The sequence below is a fragment of the Zootermopsis nevadensis genome, unplaced genomic scaffold (genome assembly GCF_977971745.1).
Source record: "Zootermopsis nevadensis isolate Lab colony 2312 unplaced genomic scaffold, Znev_1.0 Znev_ptg000009l, whole genome shotgun sequence".
Lineage (NCBI taxonomy): Eukaryota > Metazoa > Arthropoda > Insecta > Blattodea > Termopsidae > Zootermopsis > Zootermopsis nevadensis.
Window position 1 is genome coordinate 1,207,424 of NW_028259141.1, and position 26,483 is coordinate 1,233,906.

At 38.5% G+C, this 26,483-nt stretch overlaps 3 protein-coding genes across 3 annotated transcripts; 2 read left to right on the forward strand and 1 right to left on the reverse strand.

The window, feature by feature from the left end:
- The first annotated feature begins 2,520 nt into the window (after positions 1-2,520).
- On the forward strand, positions 2,521-12,380 carry LOC110837326 (uncharacterized). The gene is made up of 2 exons (XM_022079311.2): positions 2,521-3,654; positions 7,166-12,380. The coding sequence occupies exons 1-2, from the start codon at positions 3,101-3,103 to the stop codon at positions 8,628-8,630; spliced, it is 2,019 nt and encodes a 672-aa protein (XP_021935003.1). The 5' UTR covers positions 2,521-3,100; the 3' UTR covers positions 8,631-12,380.
- A 670-nt stretch (positions 12,381-13,050) lies between these two features.
- On the reverse strand, positions 13,051-18,610 carry LOC110837333 (uncharacterized). Its single transcript, XM_022079329.2, has 4 exons — positions 18,279-18,610; positions 16,789-16,916; positions 14,035-14,136; positions 13,051-13,418 (listed from the first exon to the last, which is right to left on the reverse strand). Exons 1-4 carry the CDS (start codon positions 18,294-18,296, stop codon positions 13,340-13,342), a joined length of 327 nt encoding a protein of 108 aa, XP_021935021.1. The 5' UTR covers positions 18,297-18,610; the 3' UTR covers positions 13,051-13,339.
- A 2,353-nt stretch (positions 18,611-20,963) lies between these two features.
- On the forward strand, positions 20,964-26,439 carry LOC110837334 (uncharacterized). Its single transcript, XM_022079331.2, has 4 exons — positions 20,964-21,042; positions 22,280-22,583; positions 24,363-24,600; positions 26,160-26,439. The coding sequence occupies exons 2-4, from the start codon at positions 22,283-22,285 to the stop codon at positions 26,281-26,283; spliced, it is 663 nt and encodes a 220-aa protein (XP_021935023.2). The 5' UTR covers positions 20,964-21,042; positions 22,280-22,282; the 3' UTR covers positions 26,284-26,439.
- Positions 26,440-26,483: the final 44 nt, after the last annotated feature.

Genomic DNA, 26,483 nt, shown 5'->3' on the forward strand with positions numbered 1-26,483 from the left:
GAATTAATGACAAATGACGAGATTGTGAGGTTATGTTATCTGGAACTATATCTGGCACGGGGAAGGTAAGAGAATGCCCGAGAAAATCATGTCGATGGGATCCCGGTTGAGTAACGAGCAGCTACAAACAACTTTCTCTTTGTGACAACGCTAGAGAATGCTTGGAATGTCCTTACAGACCTCCAGAGCGAAGTCACTTTATTTGTTCTCTGTGGCTCGTGGTTTTGGTCGTGTCTGATCCCTGCCCGTCTGACAGGAGCAAAGTCGGGATCAGCTTTCAGATGACTGCAGTCAATGCGAGAAATTTCGTCACTGTAAATGATGACGATGATAATCGACCTCTATCTTAACGCTTTAAATCTAAATGGTAACTATACGTACCACCTCATATGACGTTCAGTAACCCTGAACTTTGCACACAGGATGAACAAATATAATTTCCCTAAAAACATTTGCCAAATTATTTCTGTACTTAAAAACGTACAATCTTAAATATCTCGTGGATGAGTTTTAAGTTTATCGGACTGAATCTTATTCGCGTGGGTCAGATGAAAGTTTTAAGGGATGCATCCTGTTGTATATTGAACGTCTACACGACCTGATTACAGCTTCAATGTTTATTAATAGCCCACTCTGCTAAAGTAGGCGAACTTCTGAAGTCACATTAAGTCCATTACGTGTTGAAGTCAGGAACAGAAAATTCGTGTACAGATTAGCAGTCATATCTTTTAGTTGAGAACACGAAAACCGACTGAAGATGACCAGTAAAGGTCGAAACATGTAGTGGAACTCTTGATAAATATTGAAACTGTAATAACAAATTGTTGTGTGGTCGGACCATGAGCATAACGAAAATTAAAATTGATTTTAGAAAATTTTGTGCAAATTTCATAACATTTAAAAATAAACAAATACAATAATTAAATATTATTAAAGGGTTTTTTTCACAACTCAATTACATCAATAGAACGTTTTTATATCTGTTGGAACCCTTTTTAAAAGTAGTTTGTATGTACTGTATTAAATTTCGTATAAAATCCTTTCAGTTATATTAAACATTTAAAAATCTCAGTACAGTTAAAGATTTTTTTTTCAGATAAACTTAATAAATCTACAGATCTCAGTACGTAATGTGTTATTTTGTTTTTTGTATAAATTCTGCCGAAATTTTATCAATACCTGGATATTTATCCATTTTAAACTTTTAAAATTCAATACCAACCTCAAAATAGGTAGGATCAGGTACTGACGGATCATCTGAATATTATTAGAATCTGCGTTAACGCCATACGAATTCAGCGGCTGATAAAAGCAATTCTTCCACCAATTCGAAAACAGTGTTGCAAACTGCAAGCTGATCACCATTCTAATTTTTAACCAAGTTGGCAACAATTCTCAAATTCGTGTAGGCCCACATCGTTGAACAAGACTTTTTTTTTCTAATTGTTCGTTTATAATTCGATTATTTTTTTAGTTTCGAATCTATTTATATTTTATTCCTGAAATTTCAGTCTGTGTCAGGTCTTACATTGTTACCAATTGTCATCATTCTGAATTAAACTATTCCACAACTCGTTATCTTTTAGTCGATACAATATAATATTAATGAAGTTGCAATCGATTATAGACTCCCGTGACGTCAACATTTTAACCAATAAATCAGATATTGTTTAGTCATATTTGACTAAACTCTGAGTTTCGTAAGTATTGCATTGCATGTGGACTCCCTTATCTGCTTGATCGTACGCCTGAGATAGCAAGGAGACTTGCAAACATCTTCTAATCTCAACAAGCAACAAACTACGTGACGTTTCAAGACAGGCAGAGAAACTGTAAACATTTTGGTAATGACAAAAAAGTTCTAACCCTGCAGTCAATGTAACATCGCTGCTTTTAAATGGCGGGAGTGAATTTTACTAAAATTATTAAACGTATGTTTAAACTTCATGACCGCCTACAGAATTCCGATTAAATTTGGTACGTATATCATGCCATGGCGATGTAGGCAGCAAGCACCTCTGAAACGTCAGTAACCTTCTTCGAGACTACATGGTAACACAGCCCAAAACAGCCATATTCGTATCTGTACGAGTTTACCATCTCCAATGCATCGCTCTTGAGGCATATGATGCATTTGTCATATAATTTACCGCTTTTCTGGGAAACCATCTGCACTCTTATTTTTTTTAAAATTAGCAATTAATTATACCGATAATTTTTATGTTGGTATAATCTACAGATAGTATCGACATGGTATAGTCTGTGGGCAGAGTTCAGCACGAATGCGTAATCTGAACGAAAACTGTGTTAACTTATTAAAGAACAAAAGAATGCGTTTTGTATTTGCTGTAAACAAACATGAAAGCCACTGAGGATGCATAGTCGCGAGATAACGTTTTGAAAATATCTGTCCTCTCTTCTGTAATCTTCATGCCTGTGTGTCGCAGGAATGTCATCGTCGTAATTCTCGAGTGCTGATAATTAATACTTAGGAAGATACTCGTGTTGTTAGTATCTCACATAATTTTCTGTTTCGTGTATCGAAATACAATTCTTCACGCTTTCTTACGATATTAAGCCAAACTGAAATATTGGATTAACGAAAGTGGGTGTTGATATTTTCAATGCTAAAGAATATTTATCCCTCATCAGGGTAATACGAAGTTTTCATGTTGGTGTCATTGCGCCATATATTTCGATGTATTGTTATCATATAGTTACTAACTTCACACAAAATGGAAGAATGAAATGGTAATTTTTTAAACATACTGGTGTGTTACTGCATGGAAGAAAATTTAAGGCATGAGAATATTTGTTTTTCAAAGAAGAATATCGTTGGTTTACAAAGCTTTGGGAACGTACGGTACAGTTTTATGGTAATCAACGTGTGTTGTTAATTACTGAGATTTCACGATATTCGTTCACAATGAAAACTGAATATTATTTGTTTTTTCTGTTTATTGAATGTGTTAAGTATACATAGTCCAATTGAAACTGTTCATACAAAGCTCCTTTCCGTAATAGTGTGTAAGTGTTGAAACCGAACATGGAAATGATCTATTTTTCTAGAAGTGATGGATCTATATTCAGTGGTGTCTAAATGGTGGATACGAACATGGAAAAGAATGCCTCTTGTGAAAGTGATGAACATATTCTGAAAACTGTAGAATGTAAGATGTCGTCAAAAATGTGTTTGTTGAAATCGGATACGGAGAAATCATCTTGTAAAGTTGATGATCTTGTGTCCAAGGTCGTTTGTGGATCCAGTGGCATTTGTTGCGGTGTAGTAAAAGAAGAATACGAAATCTGTGATACCAATGGATTTTCTAGCACTGTGTTGTGTGGTGAAGAAATTGAGAACTTGATGCCGTTGGAATATGTAAAGGTTGAATTAAGTGATGAAAATGGCGAAACAGATGTGACTATTCAAAAAGTTGCAGCTAGACAGGAGGAGTTATGTCATAAGAATAAGAAAGCTTGTACTGTTGTAAACAAAACTAGTTTGTCTGCTTCTGATGAAAAAGCTGCAGGTAGTATAAACGAAGGGTCTTCGGAATCAGGTCAGGACATTGTTCAAAGTGAGGTTAAGGAAGAAACAATTAACAGTGCAGAGAAAAAGATAAATACTGAAAACAAAGGAAATTCTGAGAGCAGGTAAGATAATCAAACCTATAGTTTATTGTTATGTTTAATGTAATGTAAGATGAATGATAAATATTAGTCCTATGCTGCATAGTAAGTCACAACAGGTACCATGACAAGGGAATCTGCTTTGTAAGAGAAAATTGAGTAGAACTAAAATATTACTTATGTTGGCAGTAGGATGCTAACCATTACAGTATTATAGTTAGTGGAATACCATGTGACAAAACTTTGTACATCATTCATTGTAATTTAACCTGGATTTAACAAAATTGTGCTGAGCAGTAACATGCAAAAAACTTTTTAGCGGAGTGTTAGTTTCGCGGTGGTAAAAACAAATTGCCTTGGATGTTAGAGTAATCTTACGTGTTTCCAGCTAGGTCTGAATGTGTTTGTATGAACAGAATTGTGGTCATGTTACAGTTATTTATGTTTGGGAGGTAATAGGTCATAGACATTTCCTTTCAAATCCTTAGCTATCACCATTCTATCTGTCATCGCTACTTAACCCATGCAAGTGTAAAACATCAATGAATTTAGGAAGAAATTCACTGATGTAAGAAGTCTAGAAAGGAGTTATCTTAACCAGAATACACATGTGTTGTTTGCAAATTCTTTTAGATGAAATACAAAATTTGCCGCAAGAAACACAGCTATGCTATGCGAGCATTACCATCAGTATCTTCCTCGTAAGTGTATCGATGCACTGCGGGCGATGTAGAAACATGAGCAGATATCTTTAGCAAAATATCCCTTCATTGGCTCTAACCTGTTTATCATCTTATTGACAAAACAAATGTTCACATTGCAGTCTAATTTTCACAAAGTGCACGAATGTGCATTTTAAATATTATTTTCTTTGTTCTATACTGATTTATTTGTTTGTTGCCAAGTGAATGGTGATAGAACAGAATTCATTCAGAGGGCCTTAACTTTGTTTTACAAACTTATTGAAAATCCAATGTTAGCGTGTGATTTTTGTTGAAATGTTTTCTTAATCTATTAGGTTTTAAAAGAACAGTTATTAATAAAAGGTTATGTCAGTTACCTTACAGCTTTACAGAATCACGCGCTCGTAACGTCTTCTGTAAGAAATGCTGATGAGTACTGATACATCACATGGCACATTAACTCTGTGGTACCATTCTAGACTCAACGTGCATGGTGTTATGGGATTGGTTCCTGGTCAGGTTAACAATTCTCTTCTTTCATCCAGTTGCCATGTTGGTAATTTACATTGTACAAAGAATTACTATACAAACGTTGTGTATTTTCTGGAAATCTGTAACGTACATCACTGTATGGTCCCACTGCAAGTCGTACTTATGTTTGTTTGCCTGTCATGTTGGTATTGTTGACTTAAGGAAATTGAAAAAAAAATTATTTAATATTTCATGAGCATCACTATGAAAAATAATGCATAATTTTGAGGTAGTCCATCCTTAGATGAGACACGCTTTTAATTGGTATCGTAACCACTCTTTACTGTTGTCAGGGCACCGCATTTATTTTCGCAGCTCGGGCAATCCCTCCCTCGTCCTTCTCCAATAAGTAAATGTCAGTAGTGCTAGGACAAGCTGAGTTAACAGACTGTACTAACATTGAATTTTATATTTGTTTTACTATGCGCTGCAAAAGTTTGTGCTTAGCGTTACACAGTATTGTTTCTTTTCTTGCTGTAAACAACTTTTTTGAACACGTTAATCCATGGTCTTCTGTACAGATAACTGAATCACATTAATTTCGACAATAGTTTAGCTGAAGAATGGAAGTGAGACGGAGAAAATATTTTTCTCAATAAAAGAGGTGGAAATGGAATCTCCAGTCACACTTGCCATATTTTGTAGGGTTTTAGATCTATTGCCCTGATAGCAGAGGATACCAATTGGGTACCGGGGTCTTTTCCCGGGGGTAAAGCGATGCCGGGGCACGTTGCTGACCGCTCACCCCCCCCCAAGTGCCTGCATGGAATATAGCAGGACTGCTTTACAAATAATTTCACTCTGAATTCTGTGATTGTAACCAACAGACCAAGTTGTGTTATGCAGTGAAATTGTTTTTAAGCATTCCCACCCAACAGTTGAACCTCCGAGTCCTACACACCAGGACACATCACGCATTTCCGAAGTTTACGTCCACACGTTGAATTTGCTGTTATGCAGTTTGCTGAGGCACCGGGATGAGACCGCACTGTGTGATTTCTTTCAGTATTTAATATTCACATTCATAAAGGAAGAACACCTTTTGGTTACACCTTGTTGATTATCTGTTAACTTCTGTTTGTCCTTGCATCCAACTGAAAATCTATTTTGTTTTTCAGGTGCCTAATCAGTTGGCCCCTCTATCTAGTGGGGCCAACTGAGTAGGCACCTGAAGACGGAGATAGAGCCCCATCTCCGAAACGTCGTTTTACGTTTTATATTTTATTTACTAGACGATAGATAATATCCAGGGAAATTTTTTATTCAAATGACTCTTCACCATCGCCAAGAACTTTTAGATTTTGATATTTTGTTCTTTGTTTTTCAATTAATTCATTCATGAATTCTTTCTCAGTTTGATCGAGTTTTATGTTGCAGACTTTCGCCAGACGTTTGTGATACGGTGTTATTTGTGATATTTTTGCCCAGTTTTATGGAACGCAAGGCGAATGGTTGTTTTCGTCCCGTTACACACACACACCAAATCAAAAGAAGTTCCAGACAAATACTAATGAGAAAAGTATTTTGTTTGTATCTTGTACTTCTGATTCTTAAAATGAGTTTCTTGTGAGAAATTATGTGGAATCTGGTGCTGTTAAGTGTCTTTTTATATGCTTCCTCTTTCCTAATGTCCCTTATCGCATAAAATTGCAGGATCGTGCGTGTGTGGTGCTAGCGTTACCATCACTATTGAGAGTTTGCACAGCCATCAATGCTGAAATAAAAGACTGCAGAAATGTGACAGTGTGTCTCGATGGTTAGAAATGGATGTTAGTTTATGGGTTCAAAAGCTACAAAGAGATACGTGTTAAGTATGCAGTTCTGCGTGAGAATTGAGACTCTTGTGGCAGTGGTTGTTGAGATTGTGTGTTGTTGCAACATTGTGCACTGAAAATGAAGGTAGTACGTTGCTCTGAAACACCTACATACACTTGGTGTTGCAGCTCGGAAGATCACGGTCTTTACTTAACGCTCATTTGGGATTGTTCCCAGTTCACTGATTTGTGATGTAGGCCAAACTGTGGTTGAAATTGTCTTAAAACACACAGACCAACTGACCTTGAATTACCAGTGTTTCACAGACTAGAATTTATTCTTGAAATTTATGTCACAACAGCATGTATCGATAAGGAACAAGTAAAATCTCGAAGGAATATCATCTTCAATACGCAGAAGAAAAATATCTGGTCTGTAAGTCTAGTCTTATGAATTTCCACCCGAACCTGCATGTGTTGAAACATGCCAGATAATGCTCAAGTACTATTTTTATGCTAGTAATAAATGTGGTTCTAAAAGTAATGGAATTAATTTTGTCATTACAGTTCAAAGGACAGCCAGAGAGCATCTGATACAGAAGATATTCAGCTGTCAGAAAGGATTCTGAAATTAAAGTCTAAAGTTTCTGGGAAAAGAGCAAAGAAAAACCGTCATAAGTCGGGCGTTTCAAAAATGAAAACGGAGCCTGTGGAACGAAAGGGCGCGGTTGTTCAGTCTGTTTCGAGGGCCAGCACTGCTCAGCTTGCGTCGCTGCTATTCCAGTCATCAAAGGTAGGGAGGGCAGCACGACCTGAAGGAGCTATTCCTACTTGTTCAATTTGCAGCAAGACATTTTCAAATAAAACCCATCTAAATTCCCACATCAAACTTCATGATGGTGTGAAACCACATACGTGCGAGACATGTTCAAAGGCTTTTGCTCGGAAAGGAGATTTGGCCATACATATGAGGCGTCACACAGGCGAACGACCGTACGAGTGCTCTCAGTGCAAGAAAACGTTTGTGGAGAAGTCGCACCTCTTGAGACACACACGTAGCCACACAGGTGACAAACGTCACGTGTGTCCCGTGTGTGGAAGCGCTTTCTCAGAGCGAGCGGGCCTAGCAAAACACTTACGCTCCCACACTGGCGAACGTCCACATTTGTGCTCTGTGTGTGGTAAGTCGTTTGCTCAGCGCGAATTTTTGATTCGACATGCACGCATACATACAGGTGAGCGACCGTTTACATGTGACTTGTGTGGTAAAGCATTCTCAGATCGCTCGACTGCTGTAAAACACGCCAGATTACACACGGGTCTCAGACCATTCCCGTGTCCTCTTTGTGGTCGCTGTTTTTCACAGAAACAGCATCTGACAGGCCATCTGAAGACGCATGCTGGTGAACGTCCCCATGGGTGTGAAGTGTGCGGTAAGAAGTTTGGTCGGAAGAGTGATCTGGTGGTGCACACGCGACGTCACACAGGAGAACGTCCGCACAAATGCGAGGCTTGCGGTAAGACTTTCCTGGACCGCTCTCATCTGGTACGACATAACAAAGTGCATAGTGGTGCCAAGCCTCATGTGTGCCATGTGTGTGGGCGCTGCTTTGCGGAGAAGGGCCACTTGGATGGGCATCTGCGTGTTCACACTGGGGAGAAGCCCTACTCGTGTGACGTGTGTTCTCGAAGCTTTGCTGATCGGGGCACGCTGGTGAACCACATGCGTGTTCACACTGGAGAACGTCCCTTCGCCTGCCCCATTTGCAGCAAGGCATTTGCACAGAAAGGCTCACTGCTAAAACATGTTCGCATACACTCGGGGGAGAGGCCCTTCTCATGTTCTGTGTGTGGCAAAAAATTTGCAGACAAAGGTTATTTTGTTAAGCACTCCCGACTGCACACCGGTGAGAATCTGCACACGTGCGCTCTGTGTGGAAAGTTCTTTGCACAGAAATGTCATCTTATCAGGCACGCGAAGGTTCATGGAGTTCAGCCCGAAAGTGTAATTATGCCAATCGTAACTATTTAAGCTTCCTGGCTAACAGCGATTTGGAACTACCTGCAGGTGATATATGTTGACCGCGTTTCAAGTTTTGTGTTCCAAAGTTTCAGTCCGTTGGGTATATGAAGCCCTTGCTGGTCTAATATCTTCGGTCAGTTTTGCATGTACAGGATTGATTTACTATATGAAATGCTGTCTAGGGACTGTATTTTATAAATGGAGTCACTCTTTATGTTAGCTTGAAATATTTGTTTCAGACGTGAAAAGATTTATCCTTCGGCTTGTCTAGCGAGCAAGTACCGAGATCCGTATCGATTCTGTTCAACCAGATATGCATTTCATGAGACTTGTATTTACAGAAATCACTCCCAAGTCTGCGTTTTGTTACGTCATAAGAGGACGTGAAATTTGCAGCAAAACTGACCAATCTTAAGTGTAAGTGAGATTTAAGGTTTTCACAGCAGTGAAAATTTTGGACCATGAGTTAACGACTGTGATCACATACGAGACCGCAGGACGTCGTAGCTTTGAAGACAACGGTCTGAATTGACAAGCACAGTTAAGAGTTGATACATAGTGATCAGCAGTGGAAAATGGTTGGTATGTCCCCATACAGAGCGTCAGTGAAAGACGTGCTCTGGTATGAACGCTTATTTATATTAAATATTCTTTTAACTGGTGTATATGTATATATAATGCACAATGTTTGAACTGTTTTAGGCATGTTTGAAACTGATAGTTGCAGAAACACGTCCGTTAGCATTGCTGTATCCGTCTGTCCGCACGGTTTCTCCTAGAGCAGTGGTTCCCAACCTTTTTTTGAGTATGAGACCCCTTCTTAACTTAAAGGAGTGTGTGGGCCCTCACATGCTAATAATTATGCTTTTGGGCTCCGTTAATTGAGAAAGTACACGACAGAAATATTAAGCTCGTCATTTCCTTCCCTGCCGATAAAATTAACTCTTCTTCGACGGTGTTCGGCTTTCGTGCCTCTGCTGCTACTTGGTAAGGAGCTTTAACTGTCAAGAGGACACTTTGACCAACCTGATACTGCTGACATCATGTTACTAAATGACTGTAGATTTTTCAGCCCAGTTCACTCACGTAGAATTTTCAACTGAGTCAAGATCTGCCCCTTGTGAGTGACTAGTCGGCATAGAGGCCTGCTGACGAGAGGTAGGAGCTCGGTCTTTTGAGAAGCCGCGTGATAAAAAGCATCAGCAACTGAGCTGCATCGTTGTTGTATAATGTTCTAACTTTGTTCTCTGGTTGATAAGAAAGGCATGGATTTGTATAGCTAAGCTCATGTATTAATATTCAGTGTTTATGATTATTTGGAATATTTGTTTTTGTTTGTTTGCAACTAAACAACTTGCATTCGTCAGAAACCAGTGTTCCACAATGGTACATTTGACACCACTGCATGTCCAATGACTTGTTGTTTCATCCCTCCTCACTTCTTCCCAAGCCACAGTACATGTCATCGGGGACACACTTCAGCCGCCAATTTTACTGAAAAACACATTAATTTTTGAAGTTTTAATTTCATTGCAAGTCGTGTCCTTGCATCTGCTTAATTTTCTTAGGTTTTTAACTTTTCTTCAGATTTATTTTTATAGGGGCTGGAAATTAAAGAGTTCACATCCCACGCCCTCTTTCACTTGGTCTTCAGTCTTCTTTCAACTGCATTTCGAAGAGAGGAAATGCTCTGTATCGCATTTTGAAAGAAAGAGGCTTTAGTATTGTGTTCGTAACATAAAACATTTTTACAGTAAAGGGTAGTTAGCCCATGCTCAACCCCCAATCTGGAGGACCACCACTTATCAGCTGTCCGCGACTGCTAAGTCGATATATTCACAGCTAACCACCATAACTGGAGGATGTTCCTCCATCCACAACCTGAGGATGCACCTAACATGGGCTGGACATGTAGCACGCATGGGGGAGGCAACGGATGCATACAGGTTTTTCGTAGGGAATCCTTCTGGAAAACTACCAGTGGGCAGACCAGGAAGGAGATGGGACGATAACATCAAGATGGGTCTTAGGTAGGTGGGCTGTGAGGATGGCAAATGGATGGAGTTGGAGTTCCATATCCACTAGGTTTATTTATACTGGATATATCACATTCTATACAACTGAGCAGATATGACATGCAGACAATGCACGACACTTAATCTGGACTGAATTTTTTGTATTATCAAGACACATTATGGACTGGTGTTCAGTGTTTCATTTAATAGGGACGGGTAGGAACACCAATGGCAAAAAATGTTCTGACGAATTTGAGAATGAATTGTCCTTTCAACCTCAAAATAAGGTTGAAGTATGGATACATCCTTATCATTATATCATTCTCTGCTCTCTGAATGAAATATTATAAATGAAGAAGGCTGTTTTCTGGGTTGTTGCACCGCGTAGTCTTATCGACGTTTCACAGGTCATTGCTGCTTCCATCATCAGAGGCAGCAAGAACCTAAATGACAAACAAGTCAGAAGACAGTCATCTTTGGAATCACTGCAGTGAAAACCTCAAATCCTACAATCCAGTCTCGTAAAATGAATGATTTTGTCCGGAACACGTGTTTCTCAAGACAAATTAATTTATTCTCTTGTATAATATACCTGCAGATGTTGGTGGTGGAGGAGGAGTCAGGCTGAAGTGGTGTATCAAAATGTAGCAGACACATTGGATGTGTTACGTTCAGTTTATTACAGTAAGTTTAATTTTTGAACTGAGTAATATACGTGTATGCTGGAATTCATGTCGACTTTACTTCGTGAGCAACGAAATATTTTAATGGAACACTGCAGTTTCATGAACTTACCCCACACCCTAGATGAGGTGAAAACGCCTGGTGATACGACATTGTTCGCATTTAAATGAACCCAGTGTCCACAAAATTAGAGCAGTCTCTTTACCAATGTAGCACTGAATCCGTTCTTCATGCAGACGATGGATCTGCGTACGTGGCACGTTGGCTTCTTTCGTCTCATTTTAATTTAAACCTTCCTTCCTGTTTCGTACTTCTGTTTTATGAAAGATTTCCATGATAGCGAGGAGAAATCTCGTCGACAGTGACAAATATCTACTTTCCTCGATCGTACCCTCCGAATGAAGTAAACCTGGTGTTAACTTCCTTCAAATGTTGCCATGTTTTTCATTTCGTATATTAAAACTTTTATGCGGTGCCTCGCATCGCCAGCGTCTGAAATACAAAATTTTACCCAAATCTGTCATCCGCTTTGGACAGACATGACCTTCATGCGTGGCAGTTTTGTTTTATTCAATGCCTGGGAAGATGTTGGCCATATGAGATATTTTTTTAAATGGGTAATGAGGTGATTTGTGTTTTGGTGGATTTTGTTCTTGCCGACGTACCGAAGTACCGTACTAGCTAAATTTTCTGTATATTTTGGTAAATGAAGTAAGGTGCAATATTAGTTTAATGAAGATTACTGAAAGTAATGCAAGATTTTAGTGGAAAAAATCTGAAACCGGTTAAATTTGGGACAAGCAAATGTGAAAGTGTAATGATTATGTGTGATTTTATTAATGTTAATTCCTGCTTATAATGTAATCTTATAAGTGTAATAATTTGTGTTGGAAAGAGTTTTACCAATACGAGTTATTTAAAAATAATGCGTGGGTAAAGAATCATGTATCCTGAATTTGGTGGCTATTACGTATAGCGAAGAGATTGTAGCGTAATATATACATTATTGTATTATGAATATATCAGTTTTTACATAATAAATATTATTGAAATACTGTAATTCCGTATAATGGGTTTAAAGTTGATTCTGCTGCAGATCTAATGTGTGACGGTTAACACGTTAACTGGAAAGTTTACCAAAATTTTGGTACTGGCATTTTCCCCAAATAATGTGGAAGGTCAGGTTGGCTGAAGCCCAGTCTGTATAATTTGCAGTCACGCCCCCAAATTGTAATGATGGAGTCGTTTCATCTTGGCCTTATGACGTCATTGAGATTTGCACTACAACACGCAATTTGGAAACCTATTTATATGGATAAATGCTGTTTTGTATCTTGATATTTAATCTTTCAGCAAATTATCTTCCTGTTTTTAATTTATTATGTGTTTTCATACTGAGCTTCGGTTACGATTCCCAAGTTTTTAATCTTAATAGTATGTCTCTTTTGGTGATCAAATCTTACATGATCTTAAAATGTTATTAATCTGTTACATTTTCTCTGAAATGTAATTCATGTTTTATAGAAATTATGTAATGAAAGTCACAGTGAAATGTGTTACGAAAGTAGTTCGCGCACACAAAATGTTACGATAATTTGGTGTGTTACGAGAACAGAGTCATCTTGCCACCACGTGGAAAAACTGAGAAACAGTGGCGTAGACATGTGGATTTTTAAGTACCTGGAAAGAATAAGGTCGCAGTGTTTAAAAACACACACAGAATGGCAATATACTAGGTAGTACCTCCATTGATTTTTATTTTTAACCCAAATTATAATACAGTACATGTCATTAAAATATTTGTGCAGAATCCCAGAGATGCTCTTGTCTTCTTCTTGATATTTTCAGTGGATTTTTTTTAAAGTGTGTGATTATTTTTTCCATCATGTTATATATTTAAATAATTTTTTATTATAATAATTGATAAACAATTATGCACACACTGAAAAACCTACTTTCATGCAATGATACATGTAGTTTTGATGAGTGATGGGGGCAGACGAGAGGAGGCTCGTTGAATTACGGTGCTGAGGTGGGTTGCGTGCTGTTGAAAAGGGCGGCTGGAGGCAGTAAGAATGCAACTTTGGTTTCTGTCAGCCTGTAACAGAATAAGACTTGATTGACGTTCGGTATTAAGAATAACACATCAGCATTGGCTATTGACGACCAGTTAACATCGTGACTACCTGTAGACATATTTATAGTTAAATAATCATCCTTTCAGACAGATATCTTATGTCGTCGTACGGCTAGGGGGAATGAGGCGCGCTTGCCCGAAGATTGCGTGGAGCCGAATAATGATTCAGAAGAGAAATTATTTTTTTGACAGGCGAATAGAAAATTCAGGACAGTTTTGTTTTTGTTGGTTGGTGTAAGACACAGAAAACAAAATATTTTGTATGGATAAAGTTGCATTGAGGTGTGTGTGTGGGTGTAACAGGTAAAGTCATCGCTGATGCTTAACTGCAGGTATATGGGGGAGTGGAGGTATAGCTCCACACATTCTTAGCTTTGGCACTAGATGTTGGTAAGAGGATGGCTTCGTGCTTGGGCTGGAAGACGTTAAGTTAGACCTTAGCACAGTTTGTTATGATGATGGTCTTTGAAAATCTCACGTGAGATCGGTGAAGTGATGACAAATTTGTTATTGATCACTAGAATTATACAGGATCCAATCTGAAGGGGCAGAACCAAACCAGGACTGACTGACTTACTTGTCCGTCTCGACCGGAGCAGATGTCGTGAAACTTCCACCGCTGCCTTCGGTCTCATTTTCCATAATTCCGATTTCAAACTGTACGCTTGATATGACGTACCTGGAAACAAGAAATAACTGTAGAAGGTTTTATAATAATTCCAAGTGTACAACCACTTTGTTCCTTCTGCGACATCTTATTTGTCAGTCGTGGTCCTCCCTGTGGTGATCAATATTTCAGAGGAACATACCACCTCTATCTTCTGGGTGATATTAATTTAATTTGCTATTATACTTTCACATGTTTGTGGATTTAAAAAAATGTTAATTATTTGTTACTCGGCAAATTTGTACCTGATCGTAAACTTTTTCACCATAGAAAATAATTCTCTTCCTCGTTGTCATAAGACTGATATATGAATCCTGACTATTTGATACATGTAGAACCTCTGCTGTAGACCTTAGTTATGAATGCAGATTATTAAAATGGAGTACTTTTATTATTTTGCATCATTCAGAAATATTTTAGGCATAACAGCTAGAATGTGGATGTTTAAACCATTTGGCATGAAGTTTAAATATTTTTCTTGGTCTCGTAGACCATTATGAATTTATATGCTCTTTACACCTTGAAATCTTTATTGCGTATTACTGAATTAAATATAACATTAGGGCATTTACATTTGCTGTATTTTACTTTGCTTAATACAGCGAAGGAATGTAATACGAGAGTTGTGCTTAATCTGTGCTGAATCTAAATCCGAAACAATCTGCACTAATAAAATTTCCCACAAAGTGAGAGGGCGATGCCCCTCGTACAAATATTTGACATGAAGTGGGAGGACAAATTATTTTGGACAAAGTGCGGAATCATAACACTGCTTTCATTGTGCAAATTTTTTTTTGAAACTATGTAATAAAATTATGATTGTATGTTCCACATCCAGACACTAAACATGTGTTCAGTAGGTTATGTTAGGTTAGGTTTTCAAGGCAGGAATGCTTCGTCCCGCCCAGAACCAAAGCTAAATACGCCAGACTCTACGCTTCTGTCGGCAATAATGTAAGTTGCAAATACCTCTTGGATAACCTTGAAGTCATATTTTCGTGACGTGTCTTTCTTTTGTTTTATGTTTTTATTTATTTATAGTCATATTCATGCCTGACAACAAGATAAGTAATTGAAAACAGTGAAAATATTTACATTGTGATTTAGACTAGCTACAGGTGGGAGGTATAAGATACTCGCGGTGATCAGGTCGCAGGTGTGGCCAAGGCCTCAAGTGCTACAGAACCTTTGCCCATGCGTCACATGTATATATACAGACTGCCAGAGAAAGAGTGCACACATTTTTATTGAGAGTATAAACAGAGATAGGAGAGTGCAGTTTTCGCCAAATGAAACACTTCGAAAGCGTTGTCACACATTTCAGGCCTAGTTCCTTCCACAGAATGGACGATGCTGTTTTTAAAATCTTGCAAACAAATGACTCGTGTGCGACGCAACTGGTCGTTTGTGTACCCGCAAAGGAAGAAATCAAACTGGCCCACCTCTTGCAGGAAAAGTTTTGCCTAGAAATTGTAATGCAGTGGAATGGAGAAATGTGAGTTGCTGTTTCGTGTGGGGAAAACTGTACTCTCCTATCTCTGTCCATTTTGTCAATAAAAAATGTTTAAAATGTGTATTTTCGTCAAGAATGAATGCTAATAGTCACTTACCTTACGCTGCAGAAATTATTATTTTTATCTTGTATTTAATTAAACATTCCCCGTGTTAAGAAATGTTTGGGAACTTTTAAATCTTAAATTAGAGCAATATTTTATTTTCCTTAAACATTTTTTAGACAGCCATTTGTGGAAAAAACTGTTTTTTTTTTGTAAGTTTCAAGTGTAGTAATGTTTATACCGGATTTATAGGTTAACGTAAGATGTGTTGGAAATGGAGGTATGCCTCAGACATTCTTAATCTCAGCATTCGTACCCAATGAATACGAAATTGGGTGGGCCTCAGAGCTGGCCTAGATGTTGTAGTGAACAGATCCTTATGAACCAAAATTACGTTTATTCCACACATCTTATAGTACAGACACACGATGTAAAATTTAATAAAAATGTAATCTTTGGTTTTCGAGATTGAATATGCAGACAGACAGGTGGACAGTCCCTCACCATTATGTTTTAGGTTATGTTGTTTATTGTAAATAATGCTTAAAAATATCATAGACAGAAAATGTACGTGATAATGAAATGAAATAGCTTTCTACACCTTCTCAGGTTGGCAAACCCACAGAAGTTGACAATACCATGGAAGTACTGCATAAGCAGTTGGCACTTAGCAGCAAATTCGATATTCTTATACGAGGTGCGATCGGAAAGTTTCAAGACTGTGTCAATACAGGGCGAAGCGGATGTAGTACGAGCTTCTGCCGCTAGGGGGTGCGGCCTACATTCATAGTGAATCAGTGTGCCAGCCGGCATCATCGAATTAGCATTTGTTTCTTAGTTACGGGCGTTTTGGTAGAACCTCATTGTTCATTACAATCGTCACAAAAACCTGCATCTGTGTAGCATAATCTCGTATCTCATGACGAAATTATGGACAGCTTTGAGGTGGCATCAGAAAACATGTTACTAATAAGGCAAGCAAATAATGTTTGAAGTAGGGACAACTTTATGTGCCAAGCTATGTCTTTGTTTTCTGAGGTCGTCATCAGGGGGTTACCGACACAGCCCAAAACAATTTGTCAGAAATCTGTGATAATATTCAACTTACGCGTTTTGAGTGTTGTTCTCACTGACCCATGATGTGTTAGAGGAGACCTCAGTTGTGGTTTCGTCAGCCATAATTTCTGCTAAGAATGCCACCAGGCAGGTAACAATCAGTGCTGCAAGCAGCTGGTCCTGATAAAAGAGAACACATTTAATGTGTGTGATATATTTAATTAAAGTTCATAGTAGCATAATTTAAGTGAAGAATTAATGAGGGTCACATCTCCCCCCTCCTCCCCAGCAAACGAACCTACTCAAGCTTATAAACTAAAGTTTGATATTACCTAACCTAACCTAACCTAACATCTGCTTACAGTATACAGCTTGTTCCATTTTGAAGTCTGTGTATTAAAATCTATTTTCAACAACACGTCACGCTAACAAATTATAAAGGTCAAACACTCATTTCATTAATGTAATTTCACAAAATAAAAACACTAACAATTTAAGGCTTATGTGAATATCGTCATATTATATCGAATTGGATGGCCAAAGTTAGGTACTTGTGATAATACGATGCTGTTCGTGATTAAAGGATATTTTGATGGAACGAAGGAAATTATAAACGCAGGGAGGCAACTTACAAAAAAAAACAGTCACTTGAAACCATTTACGTAATTTTTAATTTAAAAAGGTGGGTTAAGAGACTTCTGTGCCGTCCGTTTGTACCAAGTTACAAGTTTTGAATCAACTGACTTGTTTTTCACTATTGTAACTGCCCGAGCGAGACTGCACATCGCCCGGAACATAACCTAAATTGAGCTCTTTCGATCTTAAGACAACAGAAACCATACTCGTACATTTCAACTTAAATATACGTGTATTGGATTACTCTGCAGATGGAAAATATCGCACAAAATATACGTACATGAATATAATGGATCCAGAAGTTAGTAAGACGAGTCACTATATAATGTGAAATAGCTACAAAACATGCAGATGAGTACAATTTGAAATATTAATTTGGTTTCACACATGTTACACTAAATCCATTGTCACACAACGGATTTGTTGATGATGATATGATCATTTCTAAACGCGTTACAAGTCCTTTTTAAATTATATTAATTTATCAACGGAATAAAATATGCGTGTATATATTTAATTTTTTTTACTTTTCATCCGAAATAATTTTTATATTACGTGTTGAAGATTTTGGTACCAGCAATGAAAAGTTTGGAACTTGGTCCATGAAGATGGTTCTTATATACATTGTGTTAACACTGTGTACAGTTGAATTTTTTTTTTCGAAAAATTTCATAGTTATTTACGATGGAGTGGTGCATTTAAAACGATATTTCCTTACTATTTAAATGGGAATAATTTTTTTCTGAACTACCCTTGTACTTATGATATATTTTTCAAACACACCTCATTGAAATAAAGATCATTTTAAATTATTGTTATAATGATAATCGTGGCTGAATAATGGAAAACAGTTAAACGTAACAAATTCCCTGTGAAGTTATCAGTGAAATGTGTAATTCAACTCACTTTTCTGTTGGTGGACATGTTGATCAGAAGCGCTGTCCTGAATAAGGGACACGAACTTCACAGTGTCCGGCTTATATACGTCCTAAATGTGAGTCACATCCAAGTAAAATCAATTAGCTCCACCTAAGTCACACGCGGCGTGATAAAATCCGAGCGAACGTTCAAGAAGTGTCAATGGTTCTGGCCTTCTAGCCATTTTGGACCTAGTAAATCAGGAGTGTCACTGACGCTCAAAGACCATTACGAGCTGGTACCAAATCGACGTAACAAGATTAAAATTGTCGAACAAACAACACCTCTAATTTGAACGTTCGAAGTGAAGGCTCTTTGTTGTCTCGTGGATGACTAAGGTTTGACGTCGATTCGCCTGCATTTGTTATTCACGTTCGTTAACGTATCAGACAGAACAAATAAAAACTGACACAGCAGCGTTTAGATAGACTACTACCAAAATACCGAATCAAAAATTATGACAAGAAGGTAAAATAGCAAACCTTACCACGCTAAAAATCTCTCAGCAGTATAATGTTTTTACTTTGTAAGATTTATACACTTGTACGCATCCTGTTTGGGGCGTACACGGCGAGACTGGTCGACAAACTAAGAGTAATCGATTGTTAATGCCCAATCTCTCAGAATATCTGACTTTGATATTGACCGCTGTCTGCAAAGGTTAGGGAGAGACTTTGAGTAAGTAAACTATCTTATATGGTGATATTTAATATTAAGAGTCTAAACGATGTGTATTATCAGATTAAATTCCGAAACAGGGCCCCAGCCTTGTGAATGTAAACTTACGAACGGCTCGGGCAAGCTTGTAAGGGATGAGATTATGTAAATGTTCAGTCATTTGTTTGATAAAGAATACAAAAATTACTTTATCACAAAAGGAGGCTAAATTGCATTGTTTGCGTAGTTGAAGACAGGAAAATGCAGATAACTGAAATAGTGCAGGATTAAAATCAGGACAGGTTTTAGTTACGAAATGGGGATATATGAAAGACAAATGAAACGAATATTAGAAACAAAATTTTTGGAGACGAACGAATCTCTTATCTGTTTCTCTCGTCAAGAACGATACGAGACGCCATAGAATTATCTATTGCGCCAGACGTCAAGAGTTGAAAAGAGGATATGCGATCGTGTAGCCACGTATCTAAAAGGTTGGAAGTGTCCAACGTTTCTTGACGACTTATCACGATCGTAGCACAGTGCTGATCAATCGAACAGGGCTTTCGTTTGTTCCAATCCGAAACGTATATAATAATCATCGCTGGAAATATTAACATCGTATTTTAACTATAGGCCTACATAAAATAATAATAATAATATTGCATTTTACATTAGAACATTTTATTTCTACGTTAAATTTTAGTGACTAAATAAACAGCACACTTTTAACGTTCTAGCGAAATTTTTGACCTGGGTGAGGTAATTTTATAATTTTCTCACTGACAAAGAATTCCTGAGGACGTCAATCATTTCATGTGCTCGAGTATAATTTTCAATTTCGAAACTTTAGTGCGTGTGATCATGACATCCTTTCGATTGTAATAGCACGTAATTTTAATGCTGTAAATAAACACTTTTAGACGTACCGGTAACAATACATCAGCCGCGAAAAGTGGGCATGGTGTCCTAACCCCAAAATCAAGATCTGAAGCATTCTTTAGAATTTCGCCCGTTAGTGGTCACGGGCAGGCATATTTCACCGGAAAACAATATTCAATTACAGGAAACCGTTTGCTGTTTACCGTTGCAAATACGTGTCATGTGCTAATCAGCTTCAGTTGATCATAAAAGTGGTTACAGTGAAATATCTGCGCAGTTATCCCAAAATATGCGAACGGTGTTTTATAAAACGAATTCGAATGGCACGACACGATATTTTCAAGGTGTTTGTTAATTGTCCTAATCACAATGCAATTAGCGTTCCAATGGAAAAGCAGGGCTGCACGGACACAGGGCAGTGAATCTGAGCTGTCCATTAATGTGGTTCAACAGGCCTCTCTCCTATATTTTTCAGTATCTTACGCCAAATAATCACAGCTGTATGAAAACATTACGTGGCAAAATTTTAAAATTCTAGTTGCCTTAAAACAGACATTCCTTGCCAATGGAACGGAATGATTTTGAAATCAAAAGTTCGGACTACTTTATGATTGGTTCAGAAGATTACGTAGCTTGTCAGCCTGGAGACGACATTTTGCGACATCTCTTGTGAATAATAATAGAAGTTCTTATAGTAGTAGTTCTGGTAAATCGTGTTAAGATGTCTCTACGTGTCCTGTTAACTTGTCCTTCATGTGTTCGACATGGTGACTCCCACTGCCTGAAGCCGCCATCATTGGCACTAGAAATACTAACATAAGGGAAGCTGGCTAATGGATGAATAAACTATGAGAAGACCTGGAAAACTCAACTGCGCTAGACATCGAGAAGTGAAATATTGATATTTGAGTTAAATTGTAAGTCTCCACTCGTCATTTATAAATCTTTTTCTTGGAGAGATTTTGATTAGAAATTCTTGTACATTGCGTTAGGTAGTAGCTGATAAATTCAGTTCTTGAAATGCTCCATAGAATTTGAGGTGCTCACGATGGTTTGTATCTATCAATATATTCGATAGTGTTTCTACCGTTGTCCTAGTTTCTAATTCAGATGTTGGTGTTCTGTGTGCCATGTTTATTTAGCTCGAAGTGCAGGATTTGGATGGAATAGAAAAGGTATTGTGTTCTGGTGTGTCGTTTCTGATATAGAACTGGTAAATTAAATACTGAAATAAGAAGTGCTTTTACCTTGATTTGATTTTTTCCTAAATTGCAAAAGATTTCCTTAAAGTGTTTATTGGGAACATATTTTATCATTCAGAGTTATTCAGTTGAATTTAAGTCAGATGCCACTAACTTCCATTTATTTTGCAATATGCTACTTTCATGAAACTTTCCGTTTTGTTAGATGTGTGGCCATGTGGCCTACCTGGCAGTACTGCTGCTGCTAACAATATTGCAGGCATTGTATCTTTCCTGGCATAATATGAAACCAGCAGTTAAAGTGTGGTAACCTTCTTTCAGCTCCACCTTAGGGGAAAAGTTTTTATGACAACTCCTCAGGATTGTCCTCACTTGCCTGACTAATGAATATTTATTACATGATAGAATTTAATAGAATTTATTTACATTCCATAGATCCTTCATAGGCTCAAGCCAAGGATGTAGAACTTGCCATTGCACAAGTACAGTACTTATTTCTAATAAAAATATAAATTACATTGATGACCAGAACTTACTCTCGTGGTTGGCGTAATTTATCACTGTGGTCCATGTTTTAATTTGCTGTCTATTGTATTTTTTAAAATTCAGTGCACATTGGGTAATATCCTTTGTAGTGTTAACTGTGGTCCGGAGTAATTGTAAATAATGTAAGGTTTGTAAAGTGAACTAAGTATGTGTGAATTTGTGTGTTGTTATCAGGCCACCCAGTTGTAGCGTGTTTTTGCTGCTGTGTAGTCATAACATTTTATAACCAGTTTTTTGACAGGGCCATGTGTATTGTTTTGTGTTGATTTTTATACAATAATTATTTAATATTAGGACAGGTCGAAATAGCCGAGTCTTGTTTGAAAAAAAAAAGAGAGGAATATTTTTTTTCAAAGTTATTTTTGTAGAGTATTTCAAAATTTATGTAAAATTGCTTTTATATTCCTGTATTTTGTAATTAGATTTCTAGGCTGGTGCATGCATCTAAAGATATCGACGTATGTTAGTGTAGAAAGACGTTTCATCCTTGCTTGGTTGATTGTCTGATAATACTTCATTGCATTCACCATGAAATCTTCAAGCCCTACACCTAAGTAGAATGCCACAACAGTACCAAAACGAAGCTTACCGTAGTTTTAAGTATAAATTTCTTCAGTTGTCTGATGTTGGTAATCATAAGTAGTCGGTAAAGTTGGGTCGAGTATAAACACTGAGATACTTAACGTTACATAAAATTTACAGAGAATGGGGAAGCTGAGAAGAGAGAGGCACAAATATCATCTGTCAAGAGCAAAGTCAACAAACGGCGCATCAGTTACTCCCACCGAGAATAATGAAGCAAGTAAAGGAGAATCACCAGAATCGTCCGCATTGTTACCTGTGCCGGAAAATCTCTTCGCTGGCGTCGATATTTCTTTCGATAGTCTGAAACAGTCTTTGAAAGATCCTGACGTCAGGAGCGTAATATCCAAGAAGTCGCTTTCTGGAGGAAGTCTTAAATCTAAGAAAGAGAAAAAGAAATTTCGTCATGAAGCGTTCCTAAAAAGTAAGAGAACGTCGTTAGTTTTTAATCTTTCCATTATGATTATCTTATGTGTGGCACAGATCGTGTTTATTAAACGTCGCTGTCAGAATTCAGGTTCTGAATGTTAGAAAAAGAAGCGCGTAATTCATAAATATTGATTCGCGGTTATTGACACAATTTCAGTTTCTTTTTATGAATGTTTTCCGTTGTTTTAATGGGGGTTTGTTAAAAGTTTTATTATTCTTTTGTAAGCATTTTATAACAAAACCAAAAGTCTGAAAAGTCAAGATTTCCCCTCTCTTGGAAGTATTGGGTGTACAGGTAGGCCCTGCTTTACGACGCCTCATTTTACGCCGTTTCACATTAATGCCCTTTTAAAATAATAATGATAAAATTTAAAAAAAAAAAATATAATAAGAAAATTTGAAAATGCGTGCGTAAACGCAGCGCAGGAAGTGGGTACCTAGGCGGCGCTAGTGTCGGCGTCGGTCGCTTTCTCCTCGTCCGCCAGTACAATACATTATGATTGTTCCTCGATTTACTACGCTTCAGCTAACGACCCCGAGGAGGCGGAACGTAACCCCGGAGTAAATCGGGGCCCACCTGTAATTAATTGTTTTGTGAGCAAAGAAGCTCAACTGGGGGGAATGTCAAAACTTTGACCATGTGTGTGCGCATGCGTATGCGCTCGCTGTGGTTTCTTAATGTTGCCGATATCTTCCGATTCCAAATCACCAGTCTTCCGTCTGTCCATCCGATGTCTCTAGACTCCTCTGTCCTGGATTCCTTCCACGCTTTTGACCCTCCGTCTTCCTTTGTTTCTCCTTCGTTGTGGCATCCACCCCATCCTTTGTTTATTAATTCAACGAGCCTGTTGACAAAACTAATTAAGACTGTGATGCAATAAAACGTCATGGATCGGAATTATAATGTCATTTTTCTCGAGTTAACGAATCTTGTACTAGCAAGGCAGATGCTCTAGTTTATTTGCATTTGAGGGACTCTGGTACCCAGGTACGAGAACAGGGCGCTGAGGAAAAAGAATATTTGGACTCAAGAGGGATGAAATACTAGGAGGCTGGGGAAAGTTGTGTGATGACGAGCTTCGTAAGTCGTGCTCGTCACAAAATATAATTAAGCTTGTCAAGTTGAGGAGGAGGATGAAACCAGAAGGAACGAGACCATCAGAAAACCTAGACGTAAGTGGGAGGATAATATTAAAATGGATCTTACTGAAATAGGGTAGGGTGGTGTAGACTTGTTTAATCTTGCTTAGAATAGCGGCGAGTGGCGGGCTCTTGGGAGTACGGTAATGAACCTTTGGGTTCCGTAAAATGATGGGAATTTCTTGAGTGGCCGAGTTGACTTTTGGCTTCTCGGGAATGACGCGGCTTCGCGGAGGAAGTAAGTAAAATTCCGAAGGTGTTCGTGCCACTTCACAGATTTTTGTAAAAAGCGTGAGGATGCGGTGGCCCCCACTGGCAGTCCGTGCGACCAATTTTGTGCCGTACACGAAGGCGCGTATATGGGGAACAAGAAGCGTGCGCAGTCTTGCGATCGGGAAGCAAGCAAGTTGAGAGATGCGGGTTTAAGGCGGAGACTGACGTCAAATTTATCGTGTAAGAATTTGATTCTGAAGTTTTTATGGTTGTGATGAAGTTTGTGACCAAATGAATAACTATCAGCTGTACCAAAGACCTAGAATAAATGACCACTTGAGTGATTCTCTGCACGCCAAATTATGTAATGTTGTTACGTATTCTCTTTCGTTGAACGTCGTTCACTCCGATTCGCTTTCAGAACTGCAGGCAACATACGAGATAAGAAAGTCTGGAAAGAAACGGAGAAGATCAAATAAGAGCCCACGTGAAGTGGAGAATGCGGCACGGTCAGACAAACTGCCGTCCCGACATTTGTCAGACAAACTGCCGTCCCTTGATTTAAACATTGAACTTGCCCAGAAGACTTCTAGCTCCAAGGAAAAGTCGGCTGCAAAACACAGGAGTATTCCTAAAGCAAAGCGCAGGAATAACGTCATGTAAGTAGGATTTGAGGTTCCCACGGCGGCGAGTCCGAAGATGGCTGTCTTCTGGGTTGTTACGCCGTGCTGTCTGGTGTGGAGGTTTACAGACGTTTCAGAGGTCCTTGTGGCCGCCATCATCAGGGTGATTTGCATACTACGTGCCACAACAACCCAGAAGACAGCCATCTTAAGATCACGTGAGTTTTCTCCCATTGACGTTTTCCCGTTTTATCTGTTAATATTGTTTGTTTGTTTGTTTGTTTGTTTTCCCTCCCTTTTCCATTTTCAGGTGTCCCTCGGCATTTTGAGTTCTGGTGTAAACTCAGACACGTTTTATGATTTTCCTTTTTTCAGTTATCAATTCCTGTGATCCTGCTTTTTGGTACAGGCTTCTGTATGGAAACGCAATTGGAATTTCCTTTTAATGTACGCTTCTTTTGTTCAGCATTTGATTTCACAATAGTTATTTTAACCTACTATTTGTTATTACAAAACAGTAATTCTGCCTGCTGTCTTGTATGGGTTCGAAACATGGTCTCTCACTCAGAGGGAGGAACACGGATTGCAGGTGTTTGAGAATTGGGTGTTGAGGAGGATATTTGGGCCTAAGAGAGAAGACGATGGGGTGTGGAGAAAACTGCATAATGATGAGCTTAAAAATCTGTACTGCTCCCCCAATATTGTCAGGGCGATTAAGTAGAGAAGAGTGAGATGGACGGGGCATGTAGCGCGTATGGATGGGACAAGACGTGTGCACCGGGAAGCCTTGAGGGGAAGAGACCTCTGGGGAGACCTAGACGTAGATGGGAGGATAATCTCAGGCGGGAGGAAGCCTGAGGGGAAGAGACCTCTGGGGAGACCTAGACGTAGATGGGAGGATAATGTCAGGCGGGATCTATGGGAGATAGGAGTTGAAGGAGACTGGATTTCGTTGGCCCAGGACAGGGTCCGGTGGAGGGCTTTGGTTAATTCGGTGATGAACCTTCGGGTTCCGTAAGCCATCTGGTTGGTTAGTTAGTTTACAGTCATTGTTATGGAAAAGAAGTATCCTTATGACACCCTGGAGATTATGTGTGTGTGATCCCATTTTCAGTTCTGAACGAGCTGACCGACTTTGCCGTTGGAGACCACCCCAGTCTCGCGCTGTTTTAATTTCCTAGTCATTAATGACTAAATGGGTGTGCAGGCTTATGGGTTGAGAGAACCGTCTGTGCTCAGTTTGTGGTGAAGACTTGAAGCCCTCATCACCATTTATTATGTAATTTTCTACAGTTCTCTGCACTTGATTTCTGTAAGATCTCAAACAGTTTGCTCGTCTCAGTGATTCTCAGTTCCTTCCTTTTTTCAGAGAGAGAGAGTAAAATGTAGAATTTAAAATATTGTGGGTTGTATTCCGTCTAGGGGCACATGCAGGTGTCCCGGAAAGTTGCGCACACACAGGGTTAATATTCCATATTATTATGTGTATGCATCTTTTTGCGACTCTGCATTTCTGTAATTGTGTATCTGAGGATGTGTACAAATGTGAAGAGATTGCAGCTGTGGTTTGTTTAATGAGTTCTGTGTTTCTTCAGGTTGCAAGACATTTCCCTGTTTAAGCGTCTTCTGGCGAATGACGGATTCAAGGCAGATCCAGTGACGTCAGTTTCAAGCCACGTTCGATCTAAGGTGTACGAAGAATTCATGAGTGAAGCCTGATCGTCCATACGAATATTTGGTAATAAAATAAGCTGCTTTATATGAGAATGTTGGAAAACGTAGTCGGAACATTGCGCGTGTTTTATCGACATTGTCTGTACGTATTCTTTCTTTAAATACGACGGTTTGCTCAATAAAACAATTTTAGCGTTATAAGCCTAGGTCTACATTTACGCGGTGTTCGTCTCATGTGACTATTT